Source organism: Dermacentor albipictus, chromosome 1 (genome assembly GCF_038994185.2).
Source record: "Dermacentor albipictus isolate Rhodes 1998 colony chromosome 1, USDA_Dalb.pri_finalv2, whole genome shotgun sequence".
Taxonomy (NCBI): domain Eukaryota; kingdom Metazoa; phylum Arthropoda; class Arachnida; order Ixodida; family Ixodidae; genus Dermacentor; species Dermacentor albipictus.
In genome coordinates, this window is record NC_091821.1 from 210,347,960 (window position 1) to 210,370,405 (window position 22,446).

Sequence of the window (22,446 nt, forward strand, 5' to 3'; positions counted from 1 at the left end):
ACCGTAATGCTCTGTGTTTGTCGCGATTTTTTTTTATTTTAGTTTGCTTCTGTATCAACATATATGTTTGTTTTTGCAATAACCGACCGGAACGAGCTGTCGTCCCTACTATTTTGCGAATAACTCACCCATGCTATTGCTTTTGTCACTGCAAAATCGTTCACGCACTTTCGCTCAATCGGCCTGCAGATCCCCACCAAGTGAAATAAAAAACAAAATCACAAATGAATGAGTCCTTGCGCGAGCAAGTATAGACTCCTCGATATCAAAATGGTTTTTTTCTTTCTTTCACTTCCTTCAAGCTCTGTCGATGTTATAGTTCGTTTCCTTTCTTCTTTTTCTCTCGTGAACCGACGAATAAAGAGGAGCCAGACGAAACGCTTTTGGTCGCGTCATATACGACAAACACGCGCGATTTATTGGCCATTACAAGGCTCACTTCTAACACACAACACGGTCTGGGCATCACGAGCGGAAGCGCGTCTCCGCCGACGATTACTCCCAGTGAAACCGTGGCAGCCATGTAGTTGCGTGATTCGGCGCGCCGCCGAACGTCGGTGCGGGCGACCCTTCGACCACCATCTGCACAGAACCTGGAATTTCGGACAGCTCTCGGCAGTTGAAGACGGCCACCACGCTGCGCGGTCCGGACTTCACGGGCAAGAGCGTCTGCCGGTATACCCATTCTGCACGCGGTGCCACGTTCCTGCAAAGTTTCGAGAGGTCGAGAAAGCACGCACGGTTTCGTTAGGTCCGCGTAAAGGCCGATCCACACGACGGACCAAATTGCTCTTTTGGACCGCGGTCCGCGCATCACGTGATAGGACGTCACCAGTTCGTGCGTACCGCCGTTGGCCCGCGCAAGACCGCGGCCCTCGCGGTCCAACAAATCGGCGAGGCTTTTCCCGCTTCCGTTTTGGCGGCGGACCGCATGCAAACCGCAGCGCTTTTGGCTTAGCCAGCGAATGTTGTCCGGCAACAGAGTGTCTTCAGCCAAATCCAATATAGTTTTTGGCTCAGAAAAAGCCAGTCAAGCCAGTCGTTTCATGTCCGCCGTTCCGCCTACACGTGCGTGCAGAAGATATATTTTTTAAACACTGTGTCCTCTTGGAGTGACGAGGAGGTTTTTATTTTGTATCTCTCGTTGAGCGGTTCCCGGATTTGTGGGACTCGAGCCGGAATGATTACAATGATAACGCGAAAAAGCGTTAGTGTAGCTGGTTGGTCTGCTCTGCCGTCTGCTATTGCGGTCCGCCGTGTGGATGTGCTCTGCGCCGGACCGGACCGCGGCGGGCCGTGACGTCGCATCACGTGACCGAGCGGCCCGCGGACTTGGTCCGTCGTGTGGATCGGCCTTAAGCAGCACCTGGTGCGAGGACGTAGCTGGTGCACAGACCATCCAAACAAGACAACTGGTTCACACGAAGTGACCAGCAGTGAGCGAACACGAGAAGCCTCAGTCATCCATTGTTTTCGTTCAATGTTGATGAGGCACTACGTAACGATTTTAAGCGCGAGGCACAGGGCCACATAAATGGAAAGCTGTGCGGGCGGTATCCCGCCGTGAGTACGCAGAACTCTTGGCTTGTAGTGTTGGCATGTAACGCTGGCGCGTTGCAGTCTAGAGACCAAAGATGACGCGACAAAAAAAAAATTTTTTTTCGCAGCATACGAATGCAGCAGCTGGAAATGATGCGGGTACAACCCACGTCTTTGTGTTTGGCCAATGCAATGCACTGCCATAAGATATTTCAGTTCTTTTTTTTTTCTGATACAGTGGTCTCTATACTTCTGCTTCCGAGGGCACATGAACACGATACACACCCGCCGTGGTTGCTTTTAAGGCCGATCCACATGACGGACCAAATCCAATCTAGTTTTCGTCTCAGCAAAAGCCAGTCAAGCCAGTCGTTTCATGTCCGCCGTTGCGCCTACACGTGCGCGCAGCAGATATATTTTTTAAACACCGTCTCCTCTTGGAGTGACAAGGAGGTTTTTTCATTTTGTATGCCTCGTTGAGCAGTTCCCGGCTTTGTGGTACTCGAGCCGCAATGATAACAATGATAACACTCTGGCCGAGAGTGTAGCTGGTTGGTCAGCTCTGCCGTCTGCTATTGCGGTCCGCCGTGTGGATGTGCTCTGCGCCGGACCGGACCGCGGCGGGCCGTGACGTCGCATCACGTGACCGAGCGGCCCGCGGACTTGGTCCGTCGTGTGGATCGGCCTTTAGTGGCTTTGGTGTTGCGCTGCTAAGCATGAAGTCGCGGGTTCAAATCCCGGTCATGGTGGCCGCATTTCGATAGAGGCGAAATGCAGACACCCGTGTACTTAGATGTAGGTGCATGTCAAAAAACGCCAGGTGGTCAAACTCGTTCTTCCTCTTTCCTTTTTTTTTTTCTCGCTCCTAGCTGTCTGCTGCCTTTCGGACCTTCTCGTTATTAGGACCAGTCAAGTTGCTTTTTTGTAGCAACTTCTTTCTTAATGACCTGACACTTTGTACCACTTGTTTTAATGAATAAAGGTATTATTATTATTATTATTATTATTATTATTATTATTATTATTATTATTATTATTATTATTATTATTATCCGGAGTCCCCCAATAGAGTGGGCCTCATAATCAGATCGTAGTTTTGCCACGTAAAACCCCATAATTAAAAAAACACTATATACATGTAGATTGTGACAAGGAAGTGCCACCGCTGTGTGCTGATTCTTTAAATGTGGTTACGCTTGTTTTTTCCGACTCTTCCATAACCATTAGTTACAATATCAGTTTAAATGGAGGCACGTTGCGCGCCTTGCGGAACGATTGCTGTTATTAAGCAAACGCGTTTTTTTTTTCTCTGCGCGTGCGTTTAAGGGCATTCCGCTGTGTTTCCTATCTCCTTTGCTTCCTGCAAACATGAACCAGCCTGCGCACTCCCTGCGTACTCAAACTACGGTAACCTGCCTAACTATATTTTGGACAAGGCTTCAATTAATATCTATACGGCAACTAATACATGCATTGCGCCAACCCGTGGATAAAAGAGAAAACAAAAACGTTCCTCGTAGTTGCCTTCATTGTTAATCTCAATTTTGCTGGATAAGTTTGCACGCCTTGAAAGAGTGTCGTCGCAAAAATGCTGACTGCATGAATTGACAACCCAGCGACACTGTGGCATTGCTTCGATTGTGTGAACGTCCCTTGTTGTCTCTTCTGTGCGCGTGCCTGAACGTGCAGTTGAACTTACGGGACGGGAACGAATGGTGCGCTTGTGAAGCCAGTGCCTCCAACGGCCAATACGCAGTCCCGAAGGGGCACGTTCAGGGGATTTGTGAAGCTCATTACGAATTTGCATGGATGGCCGACCTTCACTGGTCCGTCAACCTGAAAGAAATGGATGCGAATTTGCGGTGTTTTAGATTGAATTCTCGTACAGTGTGCTACGTAGTTAACTGTGATTTCTTAAGATTGTGGAAATGTATATCTCGAAATAAGAAGGGACACTAGTTAGCTCAGGTAGATAGAAAAATACAAAGCTCAGCGAATACATCCCTATAGCCATTCGTAGACAGCCCTATATCCTCCGATGGCCACTCGACTGCCCGTTAGAAATTGCGTAGTGTATACTAGATTAACAATTTATTTCTCGACAGAACGAGGCCACCCTAAAATTGTCAAGTTTAGCTCAGGGACGTTATTTGCCTTCACAATCATTTTCAACATATTCTAGTGCTTCAGTAATCAGCGACCATTCATGTAAGGAGAGATTTGCTGGTGTAAGCGCATACAAATACCTGTATGTCCAGCTTCGGCGTCGTGATAGTGAAATCGTCCTCATCAGACAATTTTTCTCCTGTCTCCTTGACGTTTCCAAAGACGTATATCTTCACCATTGCGAAGTCCACCAGTTTATTGAGGTACTCCTCGGGCTGCACCGTCATTGTCAAAACCTCCTCTAGAAATCAAAATTAACTCGTTAGTCTCCGCACAATTGCTCTAAGGTCAACTCTGCGAGGCAGAAAAGGCCACTCCTTTACCCTCGTACAATTGACCATTTCGTTTTTTCTCTTTAGTTGCTCATTTCGCAAGCTTAAGCTCGGTATAATTTATTGCGCTTGTAAGACGTCATACGGTAAAAAAAAAAGAATAAGAAGAAGAAGGAGGAGGAAAAGGCGCCACCAAGCGGAGTCATACTACAATGTTTCTTGTGACACTGTGCAGACATTTAACCGCTTAAACTGATGCGAATTTTCCCTTCATTCCAGATTGGCCAGCAGTATCGTTAAAAAAATTTTTTTGCGATATAGTAAAGCGAACTATTGTTTGTACAAACAGAAGTTTAGTTTGAGGAAGTGTTTCGCTCATATTGAACGAAAACGAGCTGTGCGAAACGGCGAGCACGCGAACACGTTGGTCACGTGATAAAACAGGCGGCGTACGTCCTGTCAGTAGTTCTGCGCCTCTCGTTTTCCATGCATCACTTAAACGAGCTTCAGGCCCCCTCAACCAAGTTTGTCTGGAAATAAGGCTTCCCTTCGAGCGGCGTTCATGTCGAGGAACTTACTATCATAAAATCTGGTAAAAGAGTGGGCTCTGCTGATTATTAGACAGCAGAGTCCACAACATCATTTGGCACTGTTTGAGAGGTGAAGATGTTCCTAAAGGGCCTCTAACACTTGCAGGAGGCGAAGTACAGGCCGAGCATTGGTTTTGCTGACGTGTGTCAACATTCGATATATAAAAAAAACGAAAAAAAAATTACTTTGCTGGACGTTCGCGGGTTACGAAGGCAACGTCTTTATCCTTTGTCAAGACGGGAGCCGAGAGATGGACGAGCACACTGTGGTATAAAAAATTACATAAACAGGGATCAAGTGCCTCAGAAAGGGGCACTTTGCCCTGTTTATGCAACTGTAGTACCACGTCTTTGTCCGTAAGTTACGTACGCTTCCTAAGGCCCTCAGGTGTCAATAATTTCAGAATTTAGAGCCATGTTTAAGACCCTGTTGTTAGGCCACCTAAGGAAAAGGCTTCCGATAACGCTTTATTCCAGTGCGCGACCAGGCGCCACTCAGGAAATTATCGAAAAGGGCTTTTTCATTGTCGTGGGCTGGCGCCGGTAACCGCGGCATCAACGAATAATAATAATATTTGGGGTTTAACGCGCCAAAACCACTTTCTGATTATGAGGTACGCCGTAGTGGAGGACTCCGGAAATTTTGACCACCTGGGGTTCTTTAACGTGCACCTAAATCTAAGCACACGGGTGTTCTCGCATTTCGCCCCCATCGAAATGCGGCCGCCGTGGCCGGGATTCGATCCCGCGACCTCGTGCTCAGCAGCCCAACCCCATAGCCACTGAGCAACCACGGCGGGTGGCACCAACGAGGCTCGCACGAGCACCGTATTTGCACTCCAATGACGCCACCGCGAAGGTAACGCGGGGCGGTGACTTTCGGTCTCAAGGAAAAGAAAAAAAAAAGCCTATCTATATTACGATGATGACGTGCAATGTTGCCGCAAAGAAAAAGGAAAGGACGCATAAAGGCGGTTGCCCGCAGGTCACGTTATTCATCGTTACTGCGAGCTGCTGCTGCAAAATACAGTGAGCGGACGAGCGCATGCACAATTTACGCGTTGTCACCGTTGACGTCTGTATCGCTTCCGGTGAGAACGGCGTCATCCTCCATGCCACCAAGGTTATTACTGGCAACACTTCAAGAGTGCCCGTGGCACAGTTGAACACGGCTTCGCACGCGGTAGCGATCGCGGTGGTGGCTAGTGGTTTACAGTTCACTGCGGTTTGTAGTGCCCGAAAAAAAAATTTAACAAAAAGGAATGCGTTATATTTGCGTCACGAACCCAAACATAACGCAAGTCGCATTTCGAGGCCGGCATTTTTTCTTTTTAAAGCAAAACACTCGCGTTATATTCGTGCAAATGCAGTATTCTTGGAGTACTTCCGAGTGCTCCGCTTTGCCCACTGAAAGCTTCATTTCTATTAATTCAGTTTTTTTTTTGTCGCCTTAGGGACCCCGTGGCATTAACTAAAGCTAGTCTTCATGACACTGCACCGGCATCAATCCCATGACTCTTTTCCAGACATAGCGTTGGGTGTTAAGCCCACCGTGATTGCTCAGTAGCTATGGGCTTCTAACCATGAGGGCGCGGGATCGTATCCCGGCCACGGCGGTCGCATTTCGATGGGGGCGAAATGGGAAAACACCCGCGTACCGTGCATTGGGGGCACGTTGAAGAACCCCAGGTGGTGCAAATTTCCGTAGTCCCCCACTACGGCGTGCTTCAGAATCAGATCGTGGTTTCGGCACGTAAAACCTTATATTTCTTTTTTTTTTCGGGGGGTGGAGGGGGTGGGGGGAGGGGGCGGGTGTTAAATGCTTCAGAAAGTTCTGTTGCAGGTCGACCTCCCACACTGTGCGGTCAGTGCTCATGACGTGAAGTACTTGCGGAAAAGCTTGTTTCAGATAGCGTCGGCTGCTCCACGGCGCGGTGTGCGAAGATGAAAAAAAGAAGGCGAGAGAAGAAGTCGGCTTCAGCTTCATCTCGTGCTCATGCCGCGTGGCCTCGCGCGCTCCTCTCATCCTCTTCCTTCTACTCTACGCACGCCGCTCCGTGGAGTAGCCGACGCTAATTGAGACAAGCCTTTCAAAAGTAGCTATCCAGCGAGATGAAATTATCGCAGGCGGCTGCCTGAAGTACAGGCGTGAACCGAGAGGGCAGACCGATAGAGGTGGCCCTCTTCCAGTGCGGAACTCTCACCTTGCTGCGGCCGGAGCAAGAATGTGCCCGTGGTGCGCTTGATGTTGCCCGCCAGGATTCCCGTGTAGTAGACGGACGAGGCGGAGAGCACTGTGTAGACAGTGCGCTGCTCCCAGCTCTCGTTGCGCATGCTGACGGTCACGGTGAACGGCTTGCCGATCATGATGCTCTCGATGTCCCGCATCTTCAGCGAAACGTCCTGTTTCGGCTCGACGGGCAGGTCGATCAGCGGGCCGAGCGCGCCCTGGCGCACCGCCTTCAGCACCGTCCGACGCTCTTCCTTCGACCCTGCGAGCAATGTTTCGCCCGTCAACCGAGTCTGTCATCGGCGGCGCTCTTTAGTCGCAGCTTTAACTTGCGCGGGGCTCGAGTGCAAGAGGATCACCAGTGCGGCAGCACTCGAGCTGTGCAACGTGCCCATGTTGCGCGAAGGCGCGCTTTTCGCGATGGAAGCGCTCTGTGGTGTAATGAGCTGCCCAGTTTATGCGGTTTTAACGACAGAGGTTAACAAACACGATAATACGGATAAAATATTAACGAACTAGCGATTCTTGTATCACCCATGATAAGTTATGTCTAGAGAGTTACCGCAGTAATACTTCAGAAACGTTCCATTAGAATACAAGCCAATTGTATTCTTCCACTTGTGGCATCACAAACTATGAAACCGTTTTGTGCAGATACAGATGCTCGGTGGGCTTGTTCAGTCACTTATTTTTTCTCAGAATTGCAATACCGAGAATTACAGGCTAAGTTTTTTTTTTCTCAGTGGTTTTACCATACCTTCTTTGTCCTTGTAATAGTGCGTGATGTCCTCGGCATCTCCAATGCCTTCCTGGATCGGAACGTTTGCTTTCTTCGTCAACAATGCCTGGCCCACCCTGCAAATAAAGTTTCATGCAGGAGCATAGAATAGGAGAAGAATATGAAATGAGACAACCAATGTTGTCCCACGGGAAGGTATAACGTTTTAATGCCTGCGCCAGCCACATATATCGAATAGCTTACAAGTGTTATACCGACTGGAACATGAAAGCAAAATATAAATGCCCGGTAAATACAAATGTGGTGCCAGCGTTAACTGATGCAGTTGCTCCCCCATTTGATTATTGCAGCAAATTGCTTCTTCTTCTTATGAGTTACTGTTACGATTTCTTTGTCGCTATGACAAGCTCACGCGTGGCTGGAAGACATGTGGCGACACAGCTTCCGCTGCTAAGGTGGCACGTAGGTACAGCCGCCGAATAGGAGGCCCGTTATATCTTTTATTGCATAACTGGCTTCAAACAATGGATGCATGTGGCATATTAAGCGTGCTTCTCTATTTCAATAAATTCGCAGTGTTTATAACATGGAGGCGTGCATTTGATTTCGGTATCCAGGCTACTACAGTGGAATCACCCGTTTGACAATACTCTGGGATCGCATTTATTGCGACGATAGAGCTTACAACATCGAGGAGAGAACCTAGATATAGGCGGTAACGGCGATATCACGTCTGAATAACTGTGCTAGCGCTAATCGTTTTTTTTTTTGACGCACTGTTAGTGCTTTACGACTGTTATCATCGTTTAGAAACATCAAGAACACCTCCTTCAGTTTCCCGAAGCAACTACGTAGGTTGCATGCGGTCGCTTCATTTTTCGGGTGGCCGGGCACTAAAAGCCCGGCGAGTTACCACGAGTAATGATGGTATAGTAGTGGTGCAGCTGGCGGCGCTAGCTGAGCACAGCTTAACAGAGCTTTAGTAAGCGAGAAATTGAGGTAAATGCATGACACGATTTGAGACCCCCCAGCGACATTCCGGTACTAGCAGGATGACGATGGCACTCCTCATCATAATTTATGTCACTAGTACCCAACTACTCGTATTAAAACGATCATTTCATTAGGTTATAAGACGGAAGAAAATGCTACTTGTTTACTTCTGTTTGATTCTAAGAAAAAATAGCATTTTGATGTTACCCTTCAGTAGTATGGGTGGTCGAAAGGTTTCGTTTTCGCTCGACTCTGCGCGCTCGACTAAGCGACGCGCGCGCTTTGGAGTTTCAGTTGTTTCTTTATCGCGTCGTGCTGCGCTTGTTCTGCTGGCTCGCGAAACTTGCATTTGGAACAAGCAGTGAGAATGCCACGTCCATGTGATGTTGTGGGATGCGCGAACGGTCCGCGAAACTTGGCCAAGGGCAGTTGCAGCGGCGAATCCAACGTTACTTATCACTGTGTGCCAACGAGTGAACCTCTCCGTTCGAAGTGGTTAAGTGCTGTTGCAACTGGGTCGCAAGCCCCAAGGGTAGCGTTGGCCTGGCGGCCTGGGGCACAACTGGAAGCATCCGAAGGTCCTGGCAAAGCATGAGTCGACTGCTAACAGAACAACTTGTTTATTCTAGCATCGCAAAAGAGCGGCCGGTCAGGTCGACCGAAGTGGAGAGACGGCAGAGCACGCTACTCGACGGAAGAATTCGGAGCCTCTATTTTGGCGTCCGGAGGCAGCTGCTTTTATACTCTCGGAGTCGAGGGCAAGAAGGAATGGCTCTGGATGGGGAGCACGTGACGGCGCCGCTCGGGCACGTTGGGACGAGTAGGTGGCGCATCCGCCGGGCCGGCGCCGGTCAGACCTCCTCGCTTCACAGTTGGGGAGCTCCCCTCCCCGGCTGCCGCGCTTTGACAAGCGTGGGTACCAACATGCACAGACGCACACACGAAGACACGTGGCATTGAAACATGCCTGGACGCTCTTGGCGGGGAGGCGTTGCGGCAGCGCTGAACGGGCCAAAATGTCCGCCGCTTTGAACGAAGCCCCGGCGTCCGTTGCATCCGCGCCGGCTATACCGCGCCTCGTAGGCGAAACGTAACAGTGCCGTACCTGTGCCACAGCGCGTTGGCAAAGAGCCGAAAAATCGCATAGTGTGCTCGCTGCACTTTCGTCCAGAGGATTACAAGTTCAACGCCGACTTACTGAAGTCGTGTGGAGTACCTTACAAAGCAATGCTTTGCCGCAGCGCTGTTCCGTCAGCCTTGCCTGCATTCTCCGAAGCACAAGAACAACTGCAGGTCGAAGACGGGGCGGTGAGCGCGGCATTTGGTTTTCACGAAGGAAAAGCTACAAATGTGCGAATATGTACAGCCGTGACCTACAGTTGCCGTCGTAGTAGTACGCAACGACGCCGGCAGCGCGAGCTTTCAGCAGCAGGTCACGTTCATCAGTGCTTAAATCGCTGAAGCCGAGCCCAGCATCGCCAGCCATTGTGTCGTTGTCAGGTTCGTCCATTGCAACGAGCGTCAAAGTTGGCGTTATAAAATAAAAAAAAAACTTCTCGTCGCGCGCTTTCCTTTCCGCTATCCACCATAGTTCAGCTTTCGCGCTGCTGTCGGCTCTGTCTTGGCTCTGTTTCTGGCTGCGCGTTCGCATTTTGCTCAGAAAGGCGGTGGCGCCGTCTGCGGGTGCCGTTTTACTCACCGACGGCGCAACGTCACTATGAGACCATGACGTGACCACTCCTAGATTGGAGGGCGGGTGATTTGAACTGCGCTAGAGGTACGCGGACGCTTCAGAACGCATTTTCTCTTAAAATAAGACTCTTCTTCGCATGAAACAAACGTTTCGAGGTTTCTGGGATGTTATTTTAACAGTCCACATTGACTTAATATTAACCCTTTACTGTACAATTTTTCGTTTCCTCAAAATATTTTTCATGGAGTTGTAGGGAAGGATAAAAGTAGCTGTACTGCCATGGAAACTAATTTTAGCGAATTTCTGTTGTTTTAATTTGCAGAAGAAGGGTATGTTGCGCATTTGCAACAACGTGCAAGTAAAGAAGAAGTTGAAGGTGAAAGATAGACTTAGTGCCATTCATACTCGGATGTTTATTTACACGTGACAATCATTGGTGTACCGATGATTTAAACTCTAAGTGTCGTTATCACAGCCTCGACCCATCACTGAAACTTACATTACCAGCGAACCTTCCACGACGTGACGCAACACTGCTGTGTCGGCTGTGGGTAGGAGTAGCATTCACCAACTCCTACAGCTACCGTATTGGAATGGCGGATTCACCAATGTGCGCTAAGTGCAAGTGTGAAGAGACCATCAGTCACCTTCTGTGCCACTGTTCTCGCTTCGATAATCAACGTGAGACACTCCAGTGTGCCTTAAATAGACTGGATGACAGGCCATTTACGGAAGCGAAGATCTTGGGAACCTGGCCTCACAGTTCATTGGCCCAGAAAGCCGTTCGAGCGCTTTTTCGCTACCTGAGGGCAACAGACTTGAGTGCCCGACTATAGACATCCTACCCTTAAGTTCTCTCTCTTCCTCTTTCCCTCCCCATTCCCCTCCCCACGTGTAGGGTAGCAAACTGGACTCAGTCTGGTTAACCTCCCCGCCTTTCCGTCTTCCCTTCTCTCTCTCTCTCTCTCTCTAGTGTGCAACAAAAAGAAGCAATTGTACTTGCTTCTGCACCACAGGTGGTTCCCACACTTCGTGCAGTACGTGGTGCAGATTCCCATGCAGCCAGGAAGCAATGCAATGTTTTCGCGTTATTGTCGAAATTGACCAAAAAATCAAGAAATCAAAAACAAAAAATCGACCAGAAAACATTTTGCACACATATTGAATCGAAACGGATTTGCACTCGTGGTTGTCGTCACTCCTGGAAAGGTCGCTGCGTTCACTATCACGAGAAATTGCTGAGCCATAAAAGCGTTTGGAAGCCATTTCACTTTTCCGAAGAAAATAAACCTTGTACACGTTGTTGCATTTGCGCAACATAGCAACGTTCCGTCGCCAGGAACAACATATTCCGAGATAGCAATGTTTTTTTTTATTATTTATGGAGTGAGGAGGATGTGGAGCTTAGCGTAAGAATTTTTTTTTTTTTTGCTTTGTCTTACGGAGAAATACTTTTACAAGCGCCAAGACTTATCCGTATCACTGCTCGCGGGCTCGCGCAGCCTCCGGCACGTTTGTTTTGGTAGAAGATGCGAAGGATGAGCACAGATGGCAGCACAAGGCGGCGCGTTTTTTAGACGAATGTTGCGCACATGCAACAACGTGTACACGAAGCTTTAAACGGATTTTGCATCTGTGTTTAACGCCGTTCATCGGAATGTTGCGTAAATGCAACAAGGTGCAGTAAAGGGTTAACCTTTAGTGTCCCTTTAACTGGCACTTCCTTTACCTGAGTATCTCTCACGCTACTAGCGTGTGCGTTTAACGAGACGTTCAACAACTCGGTGTACCGGGGGAGGATGGCATCCAATAACAGCAAGAAATCATCACTCGTAAATGCAAAAGACACGTGCCAGTTCAGCGTGACGCGCGCCCTGAGAAACGCAGGTCAAGGGCGATATATTGTAGCAGTTGTTTTCCTCCGATTCTGTTCTGTCGATATCACACGCCCATAGTGGTAGCCTGTCCCGGCGATAACGGGGGAATAGCTTCGTGCGAGCCAATGACCTAGGACGAGAATAATTTTTACAAAGGAGAGCCCTTGCTTGTCTGTCACCGAGCGGTGGCAGTGCGGGATCCCTCAATTGAACGCGTGCGTCGGGAACAATACATCGCTTACGACGCGTAAAACCTGTAATACATCTTTGTGGTCGTGCAAATGCCAGTTTTCATTGACAGTGTTACTTGGTGAGGTGATAAGCCTCATACTCACAAGAACGGCACGCAAGCGGAGCTCGCGATGCAAGTTTCCGTGTTTTGTCGTAGCATGCCGCAGTATCCACTTGGAAGCAGAGGAAGGCGTATAGTTACCCAGACTGTCACTTTGGGTTAAAGAGATAGTATAAGCGAGGGGTGAATGAAATCTGCAGCGCAGACTAGTAAAATACGGCTGGCAGATTGTTGGCTTAGTCGTACATGGAAAACAGCGAATAAAAGAGACATTAAATTTTGGGGTTATAAAAACATGTAAAAAATTTGTCGCCAGTAAACACGAATTCCAGATTCGCCGAGCCGAGAATAGACGCAGCTGTAAGGTTAAAAAAAGAAAGGAACGTGGCACCAGCCACCACACCGACTCAAAGGGGGATGTCTATAGCGGACATCCATCCATCGCTTCGCGCGTACGCGCCAGTATATACGTGCCGTCCAGCGCCTTGCATCTTGGCGAGGCTCCGACCCATCGGTCGCACCGCAATTGTGTGTCTTCTTCGAAATTCAGAAAGCAGCTGTGAATTTCATGGTAGGAGCGATGGCGGTGGTGATTTTCTGTTCACGAGTGTTAATGAATCTATTGCAATCGAAAATCTGCCCCGTCGACAGGTGTGCACACTACAACGCGTAAACATAAAGTATGCATCTAAGGCAAAAACAGACAGATTAACTGATGTGGGTGTATAAATGAAACAAGCATATCACGAAGCCACGAAATGAGAACCGAACGTCAAGGACGAGGAAAAGGCGACGGGAGTTGTTGATATGGTGTTTTCCAATGGGAGATCTCCAAACGCCTCAAAGACTGGGGTCGCCAGCGCTGAGATAAGCGTGTTGCCGAGACAAACACCAGCCCTCGCGACACCTTGAAGCAGTTCCAAATGCTCCTCTGTACACCCGCAAGGAGAGCGCCAATGGTTGCTTAAAAAAACAATTCAGACTTACTGATACGTTAGTGTCATGCTTCGAGACCAACCAAAGTCACTTGCGGGGTCTCTTTTCCAGTGGATGACGTCGGCGTTGACCTCTGCGAACACGAATCGTGAGTCGTAGTTGTAGCCTACCTCGCCCTTCTTGACGGCCATCACTGAGCACGGGCCGAGTTGGTAGAAGCCTGCGTGAACAAGGGAGCTTCAGTGTACGCTGGCACTCTGAACGTCAGCGCTTTCATTTTATTTTTGCAGTTTTTACGACTAGCTTTTAACTAAATCAACCAGCGGTTATAAGGAAGTTAAAAAACGTTTTTTTTTTAGGTGTACGGAGCATAAATGTTTAGCTACACGAAGAGTAGGAGTTTCTCATGCCGATCCTCGTACCGCGGCTGCGTTCCTGCGGTGTGGGGTCAATAACCTGCCATCCGCCGTAGCCCGGTGGGAGGTCCTTCCTTGCCATCCACACTTCGTTCCACACGTGGAAATTCCTGAAGGATGAAAATGAAAGTGTTCACTCTCTGCAGCCCTATGTTCTTCTTCCGAAGTTTAGTTACATGGCCGCGAAAAAAGCGTGTGCATTTTAAAGGATCACAAAACAGCATTTAAGGCTTTCTGGCAGGAAACGAAACGTGTCCCTGCACTCACGAAAGACCCCAGTTTCTGTTGCCCAAGCACTGAGTTACAGGAACGTTATGAATCAGCCTGAATCCGCGATTACGACACATTTGCACGGGTGCGCATCTCTGGGATGTATGTTGCGGAATTACTCAGAAAAAAGCTGGCAGCGTTTGTACCGATCTAGGGTTGAGCGTATACTCACCATATGGAATCCGTGGTGCGGCCCTCCACTTCTTTGCCTTCCTCGTCGAAGTAACGGTCGATGGTAAGAGTCTCGTCTGTGTCGTGAGCAGACTCGAAACAAGTAACCGGACGGCATGGGATTCCGAGCGCACGACACACTGCAAAATTGGCAAAAAGAGAAGGAGCGAAATTTTCTGCGAACAGTGTCATGACCGTTCTGAGCACTAATTTATTTAGCTTTGAGACAGTACAAATTTGTAACAAGGTAATGACTTTTAATCAACTACTACTAGTTTTAATCAACTGGGCGAGTTTCAGTATCACTGCCTCCAAACAGTGAACATTCACCAACTCGCCAAATGTTTTATTCTGAAAAAAAAAAAATCGACAGCCCAACGACGTTCAAATTACATGCATTTGCTTTGCCCTTAATCCAGGTACCGCCTCAATTTAGGTAGTGGCAAGTCAACGTTATTCCTTTGGGCAGAAGGGAAAAATGACGGGTGCGTAAGCGTGCTACCTCCGTGTCGGCTTGCTCACCGGTGTTGCAGACGGCAGCGAAGACCCAACACTGCCCGTAGTTGACGGAGGTGCCACCATTTTTGACGTATTGCTCGAGGATTGCGCTACTTCCGGTCCACATCGACGGCGATATGCCCCCTTCGTAGTTGCCAGACCAGTTGCCAGTGACGATGCCTCCCTCGTCATTACTGTTCACCTGCGTTAAGGTCGAACGCCCCGCGGCTTGAGTACAGTGCGGGTGTGGTGCTCAAGTCCGGGACCAAATATATATATATATATATATATATATATATATATATATATATACAGTAGAGAGAGAGCATAGTCTTTTGAGATGTTTTCTTTACTCGACGTTTCGGCAGGAGGACCGGCATTCATCAAGAGTGTGTATATGAGGTGACACGAGGGTTCTACTTATACAAGTTTAACTGTAGATGGTGCCAGAACGAGTTCTGAGATCTAATTCTGGTTGGTTTGGTGATTCAGCAGACATACATGTAGTATAGTAACGGATAAACAACTCGAAGAAAGCGATAAAGAAGCGATAACGAAATCGGAGTAGGAAGAAATGCATTGCGTTTAAAAGTGGCTGGTATCTCGAGAGGCGGTAGGTATCTTTGTCTATTTCGTAAGCTGTACGTTGTTCAAGCAATAAATGCGAAAAGAAGATGAACACGCTATTTTTACGAAGGCAGACGCAGGTGTGTCTGCCAGCGCGCATTTCTGGTCTGTCGCAAACTTCCTTGATTAAAATTTCAGCAAAATTTATTTTGTTCATGGTTTTATACGTTGTTCAGTTGTTTGTAGCTTGTTGAATTGTTTGTCAAGGTAATTAGCGTTAGAGAAACAGAAAGGACTGCTCTCGGCAACTAGTGAAACTGCCGCGCAATAGCGAACGAAAGCTTTTTCTTGCGATAGCAATTATATAGACACTCCAGGCGCATTTCTGACGTCGCCGTGAGGTTCAGTATAAAGTCCAAGGGCGATAAAAGTGTTGCCGCGTGCTGTATCTGCGAGTGAAAGCGTTCCAGGGTGAGCCAGCGATCGCGCCTTAATCTCGCGCACGCAAGCGAGGAAAGCGGGGAGGAAGCGCGCCGTCATGTGTCGCGCGCAAGGATCCTGGCAGAGCGTAGGAGGGGGGGGGGGGGGCTTCTACTCCGGGGCGCTGTGTCTTGAAAGCTATCTGCGGCGGGGACGGAGTCCGGCCACGCGCTGTGTTTTCGCGGCTTGGTTCACGTTGATGCGAGACGCAGCACGAAAGTCAATTCGCTCGCTGCTGCTGCCGCAATTCCTCACTGCAGCGTTTTGACAGCGATGTGTCGCGGTCATCGAGTGAGATGGGTTCATGTTTGCTTGTGCGCGCGTGACGCTATGCTCGTTAATTTAGTTAATATTCGCATGTTTACAAGTTTACACGGCCGATAAAAATACTATCCTTACTTCGATAGCTAGCTATCCATTAATTTGCTATCGCAATAGATGCTTCACCTTTTGGCCGAAACTGCGACATTTTCTGTTCCATAGCGGATCCACAAGTGACCCGTAGGTGTACAAACCCACACTTTCTCCAAGAGGAATTACCAAAAAATGTGCGAACTTCTATGTTAATGTTTATATTATGAATGTTCATGAGGAGCGCTTAGGCAAGGAATGAAGCAAACAATAACGAGAAATCAAATTTTTAGATTTTCTTTGTTCTTGCGTTTGCCAATTATTTTTTTTACAATGGCCTCAGTTCCGTCTTTCTTTTAATTTTCAACTCTTGAGTGTGTTGATTATTTTGTTTTTGCTTGTTCACCGGAAGTTCTAATGCATACAACGAAACAAACTAAAAGCGTAATCTCATATTTGCCACACTTGAAAAAGTTCGCGTTCTTTACTTGGAGCTGTAGCCTAATTATTTTTATATTAAACAGTGGTGGCTTTTATTGATTATGTGAGCTCTCGACATGTCCGTATGCGGCCATAGACGATATTACAAAGCTAGCTACCCTCCATGAATTCTGTAACTGCGTTTCACTGTTGCGCGGAGGTTTGTCAAACTCTTTCCAGCACAAGCAAGTCGTGTAAAGCATTAAGAATAGTGTGAAATAATTCCAGCGCAAACCGATTAATTTTAAGCTTTACTCTAGCCATGACCGGAAAGCTGGACTAGGTTCTATGTTGTAAGCGATATCTCGTCGTAAAAGTGATTCCAAAGTGAGCCTTGCGATAGCGCGAAGGTGATGGGACCAAATAGTGTTATGGGCACGTACAACATATCCATATGCTAATCAGCGTGGCTTTACTACAGGGAATCACACAGTGTGTCTTCGAGTTAAGCACAGCGTTAACATAACAACCAGGTAATCATACTAAAATTTCACTGCACCGAACCACACACACAAAAAATAGCTACAGAAGTGAAGGATGGCCCTGAAATTACAATTTTGACACGCACTTTTTTCCCGCATCAGAAAAGAGTGTGTGTTGTTTATTCCAAGCATATGAAGAAAGAAAGAAAGAAAGAAAGAAAGAAAGAAGGAAAGAAAGAAAGAAAGAAAGAAAGAAAGAAAGAAAGAAAGAAAGAAAGAAAGAAAGAAAGAATAAAAGAAAGGAAGAAGCAAAAAAACAAACTAACTATAGCAAACGAACAAACCCACTCGCGGTATGACGTGACAGCGCAGGAGCAGCCGATTTGGTATGCCACAGACAATGCACAAGTGCTGTCGTTCTATTCTCTACCACAAGATTGGTGTTAAATAAAATAAAATAAGTAGTAAAAATACCGTGTTGCTGGACTGCTCGGTTCATATTTGCAGGAACGAGAAATGCCTTCATGACGGCTCGTGTCGTACGTGAGTCTGTCTCACGTTCGTCGTTGTCTTAAAATGCGACTTTGTTAAAACATGCGTGTTCGGTGTCATTAGTGAATGAGAGATGTGTTTATAAGGATGTTTTCGACTACTTTTTTGTCAGACGTCATTCATTGTGCAAAACAGCGAGATAGAAGGCGAGAAGGAAAAGAGATACCGCCGAGGTTAACCAGAGTATAACAAAGAAACGCGGTTATCAGACCATTGGGGCGGCGTCTCGTGTCCGTTGAAATTGAGCAATGTTCCACGCTTTTCTGTACATAGCCCTGCATATGGGTGGCCTTATCGAGGCGTCGTCTGAAGTTCAGTGAACTGCTGTCCTTACGCGACTGGGAAGCGCTGGAATAGCGACTTCTTTTTATGTGTGGAATAGGTCGCAATATGGTGGCTAGGGCAAGATATTGCCTTCTATCGTCTGTGCGTTATAGATTGCAGGTGGCTGGTGAAAATAGAGACAGAACAAACAAGATAACTTTCGACTAAAGCGGGATGAATGCCGACGAAAGAGCTCAGCGTTGTAGAATTTTATGATTAGGGCCACATGTGATGCAGATGAAGGTGCTGCAGCGAGACAAAAAGAATGACAAGAAGAAAAATATAAAAAAATAAGGAACTTGAGAGTGAATGACGAAGCATGTTACTACCGCAAGTGTCCTTCGACAAACACCCATTGTTTCGTTCTCGGACAACTAAACAACCGGAATTTGATGCCAGATTTCTTATTCGTTATCTGCCATTAGCCTGAAATGAACAACAGTATTTAATGCCTTAAGGAACATCTGGCTTGAATGATGCTGCGTGGCATGCACTCTGAGGTGTGCGTTACATCATTTTCAAATTATGTTCCGTATTAGTAGTTAGTGCTGCATTGTTACCTCTAACGCACATCGACGGCACACGCTCACTTTTGTACATACGCGGCGCCAGCCGTCTACTATGTTGCCCTCCTTGCCCATTTCGTGTGAGCACACAGTTTTCACGGCCCTTTCTATTACGGTGATAGCCACCTCTGAATGCTTATTCGACCGATACGGCGACAAGAAGAAAGTGGACACCGTTAAAAGGATGGTTTTGACAGCGATCAACAGTGGTCGAGCCAGGAACCAAGCTGGAACCAACGCCAGCCAAGTTTTTTGGCAACGACCACTTTGTTGCTTTGACTCTTGCCGCTCCCTTGTCGAAACGTTGGCTCTAGGATGACACATTCCTTGTTCGACCATTATTGATTAGTACTTGTTCCTTGGTCACATATACAGTTTGAACAAAGTACCTGTATGGGCTTCGAAATGTCTCTGTGCTTTTTACCTTTAGTTGGCCAGTGACCGCGACTTATTCTTTTATCATAAATCAAGAAAGGCGCTGACAGATGGAGCACCACATTGTGGTATACAAATTATAAACAGGGATGAGGCTCCTCAGAAAGCTTGCCCAACGTTTCGATAAGAGGACGGATCTTTGCCCAAGGCGACAGGTCCTCCTATCGAAGCATTGGCCAGCCTTTCTGAGGCATATTATCCCTGTTTCTAACCTTTATACCGCCATTCTTCATCATGTTCTTCGACCAGACGAAGTTTCGTCGAACCGTTGACTACAATGACTGTATTGTTTGATTTTGAAAATTCTGATGTACAGCTAGCGCAGCAACCAAGTGTGCAAACATATCGAAGCTTTATGTCGTGCTCGGCCTGCGCAGGTAATCGGAGCGGCATGCGCTTACCACTGCGGAGATGGCGCGGACCACTTTCACCGGATCGGCCCTGGCGGCGTGACTGAGCTCGGACTTGTCCAGGACGAGCGAGCACGTGGGCAGCACAATGTCTTCAAACTGGAAAAAAGTGAGCGGACGCATTGTGGCACGCAAGTTTCACGTTCTCAGACGCTGGGAACGCCCTCGTCACGTTGGCGCCGGCAAAACTTGTTTCCCTCTCGAGCGCGCTCGTTTTTCCTAATCCGTACTATATATCTTTTCACAGCTTTCACGCGAGTGCGTCAGATAAGCGTTTTCTTCTTTGCAGACCGACGTCACGACTCCGGCCTCCGGCAGACAGAGCTGTGCGCTGGAGACTGGAACGCAGTCCCGTGACCTTAATTCGTGTGCCGCTCTAATTGTCGCAAGATGCCGGTAATGTCTGATTCAGCATTGCCGTCATTGGACGAGAGTCAGCAATAGTATGACCAGCGGAATAACCATAGCAGATCACTGCGGTCGTAGTGTTACGTTCGTTTAGCGCGTATCGTGAACTACGACTTGGCAAACCAAAAGCTTTGGCTTTGACATTTGTCTCATTCAGACACAAGTCGAACCACAAATGATGCAGTCTCATTAGACAACCACTTAACTAAATTGAATTAAATATGTTGCATTTACGAGACCACTAGATTTTATTTATTGCTACAAGCTTCATCTTGATTTATGGCCACCAATATTCAAAAGAAAATTGCCGAAAATCGGCAAACATTAAAAAAAATGAGAGAGAAAGGAAGCTCAAAGCTCCGTAACTCGGCATCAAGAACAGATATTCCGGTTCTTGAACCTTATCTGTTACATGGTTTAAAGCGGACAAATATAATGATTTAACTTACAGCTTGCGCTCTGCATTACACCTATGCACATAGTAGATTGCTTGCGCGAGTTTATCGAAATTCCTACTCACTAGATTAGTGACAAATTGCAGGAGTGTAATATATCAATTATGCCACCGTTAAAAAGTCAGATGCCCCAGTAGAAGCTGTTGACAGAATTGGGACGTAGTTTGTTAACACCATATTTCAGAGTTCCTCTCTAGATTTTTTTTTGCGTAAATTTTGTAAAGGAATTGACAGCCCAGATAATAAGTGCTTACACGCTTACAAACACTTGATTCCAGGGATCGCTTGATCTAATTTTTCAATGCTATCAATATTGGTCAGTGTTCGAGAAAAATTTTGGACTTATTCAACCCCACGTATTTGTGCACGCGACCTTCCTTGAACGGATTCATGATGTCCTTTTTTGTTTCGTTTCTACAAGGATTAACGATATCTTGTTCTCAAAGTTTAAACTTTGGACATTTCTACCGGTGCATTCATATTTCAAGTACTACTATTTATTTCTGCAATTTTCAGGAACCTGCACTTGCCTACCTGACCGAAAATCCAGTGCCGACCCCATGGTTGCTTCGAGGACCCCACGTACACCTTGCCAACATCATTGAGTACGTACTCTCGTCGCCAGTCTTCGTTATCCATGTACACCAGGTCATCTGGAACAACGTGCGGAGGTTAGCCAAATATGAAAGGCCAATACTTTCTGTCGACGATATAGCAAGTTCTATTTTGTTGTCGACAAATCGAATGTCGACAAAGAGTTGACACTGTGTGTTCTTAGATGACTACATAATTCTGCCACAGCCTTTCCATTTAACTACATTGGTTTATTTGTGTGTAGGTACATTATAAAAAAAAAATTGAGGCAGTGCGGACTGCGAACGTCTACAGTGTTGCGAATGTCTACTCTGTTTTACGTTGTCAGACTTACACCCACTGCTGGTGGTATATACCAAGCAGATAAATAATTTATCCCGAGTTGTGAAAGATGGGCACATACACGCCTATACTTCGTATATATATATATATATATATATATATATATATATATATATATATATATATATATATATATATATATATATATATATATATATATATATATATATATATATATATATATATATATATGTATGTATGTATGTATGTATGTGTGTGTGTGTGTTTCTGTGTTTGTGTGTGTGTCAAATTTGAATGGTGGCTATATCATACCGGTGCTAATAAGGCGATGATGGTCCTATAGTTTACTTACAAACATTTTTTTACCCATTTGATGATGTGACTGTTGGATTCAGGGGTACCATTCCAGACCACCGATGTGCATTAAAAATGAGGAAAACATGGATATGTATAGCTTTAGGAAAGGTTTTGACGAAATGAATTAGCTTGATAGTCTGCAAGTAAAACCGAGAGAGCTTTGACTCCTCACTGCAACGCGTTCACCATGATAATAAATGTTTAAGGATTTATCAGCGTACACAAAAGCAATTGATATCAAGGACCTGCCATAACGATACAGTATCCAAAGAATAAAAAAAATATTTGCTGTATGGAAATTAAAGCCCTAGCATTGGTGTTAGTAGCATTCAAAGCGAGGTCATTGTTTTTACGTCCTTCAGGAAAAAAGGTATGACTGCAGTATATGACAGTCATCGATAGCGCAAATTTCCTTTAATAAAAGTCACAGCTTCGCCCGAAAGCCAAACATTGATAACCATAGCAAATTACTCGATATGTGTTAGCAAAGACATGCAATAGTTTTGCAACAGCAAAGTATTAGACAAATGAATGCTCATAGTCTTACGGGTGGTGTAAATTGCAGTAAACGTTCGCTAAATAGGCCTGATTTCTCGCGCCCAAAGACACTCCTGAACGTAGTTCACTCGATGACCGCACGCACTCGCTGTCACAACGCTGGTGGGGTAAAGAGCGACTGAGAGCGCGCATGCTTGCTACAAAACGACTCTTCCGTGTTGCAACCTCTTTTAGCCGTCCCGTGCCGCTTCTCGAAAATTCAGCAGATGACGTGGCTCTTAACACTAGGCGCGCCGAAAGCACTGAGAGGCAACGCGCGTAAATCCACCAGCTCTCTCTGCTCGCCCTCGTACCCGCAGCAGATCACGTGACCACGAAGACATGGGGCACGAGCCCCTAATTCTCCTCACACTTACAATTTACTCGGGACAGCACGGAGGCGACAACAGCGGCACCCGCAGATCACGTGACTTTCAAACATGGCACCCGGGCAACGTGTGCACGCTCGGCCGCGCACGCAGCTCGGCCACGATCACGTGAGCTTTATGTAACATTCGGGGAC

General features: G+C 46.9%; 1 protein-coding gene across 1 annotated transcript in view; it reads right to left on the minus strand.

The window, feature by feature from the left end:
* Positions 1–387: 387 nt before the first annotated feature.
* Positions 388–22,446, minus strand: part of LOC135906682 (hemocyte protein-glutamine gamma-glutamyltransferase-like) — a 32,879-nt gene continuing 10,820 nt past the window's right edge. The window contains exons 5-15 of the mRNA XM_065438237.1: positions 20,667–20,785; positions 19,261–19,368; positions 14,707–14,884; positions 14,186–14,324; positions 13,750–13,853; positions 13,379–13,547; positions 7,555–7,652; positions 6,772–7,059; positions 3,786–3,946; positions 3,239–3,375; positions 388–706 (exon numbers count right to left, since the gene is read on the minus strand). Of these exons, the coding sequence (XP_065294309.1) occupies positions 496–706; positions 3,239–3,375; positions 3,786–3,946; positions 6,772–7,059; positions 7,555–7,652; positions 13,379–13,547; positions 13,750–13,853; positions 14,186–14,324; positions 14,707–14,884; positions 19,261–19,368; positions 20,667–20,785 (1,712 nt within the window). The 3' untranslated portion in view covers positions 388–495. The remainder of the gene's footprint in view (positions 707–3,238; positions 3,376–3,785; positions 3,947–6,771; positions 7,060–7,554; positions 7,653–13,378; positions 13,548–13,749; positions 13,854–14,185; positions 14,325–14,706; positions 14,885–19,260; positions 19,369–20,666; positions 20,786–22,446) is intronic.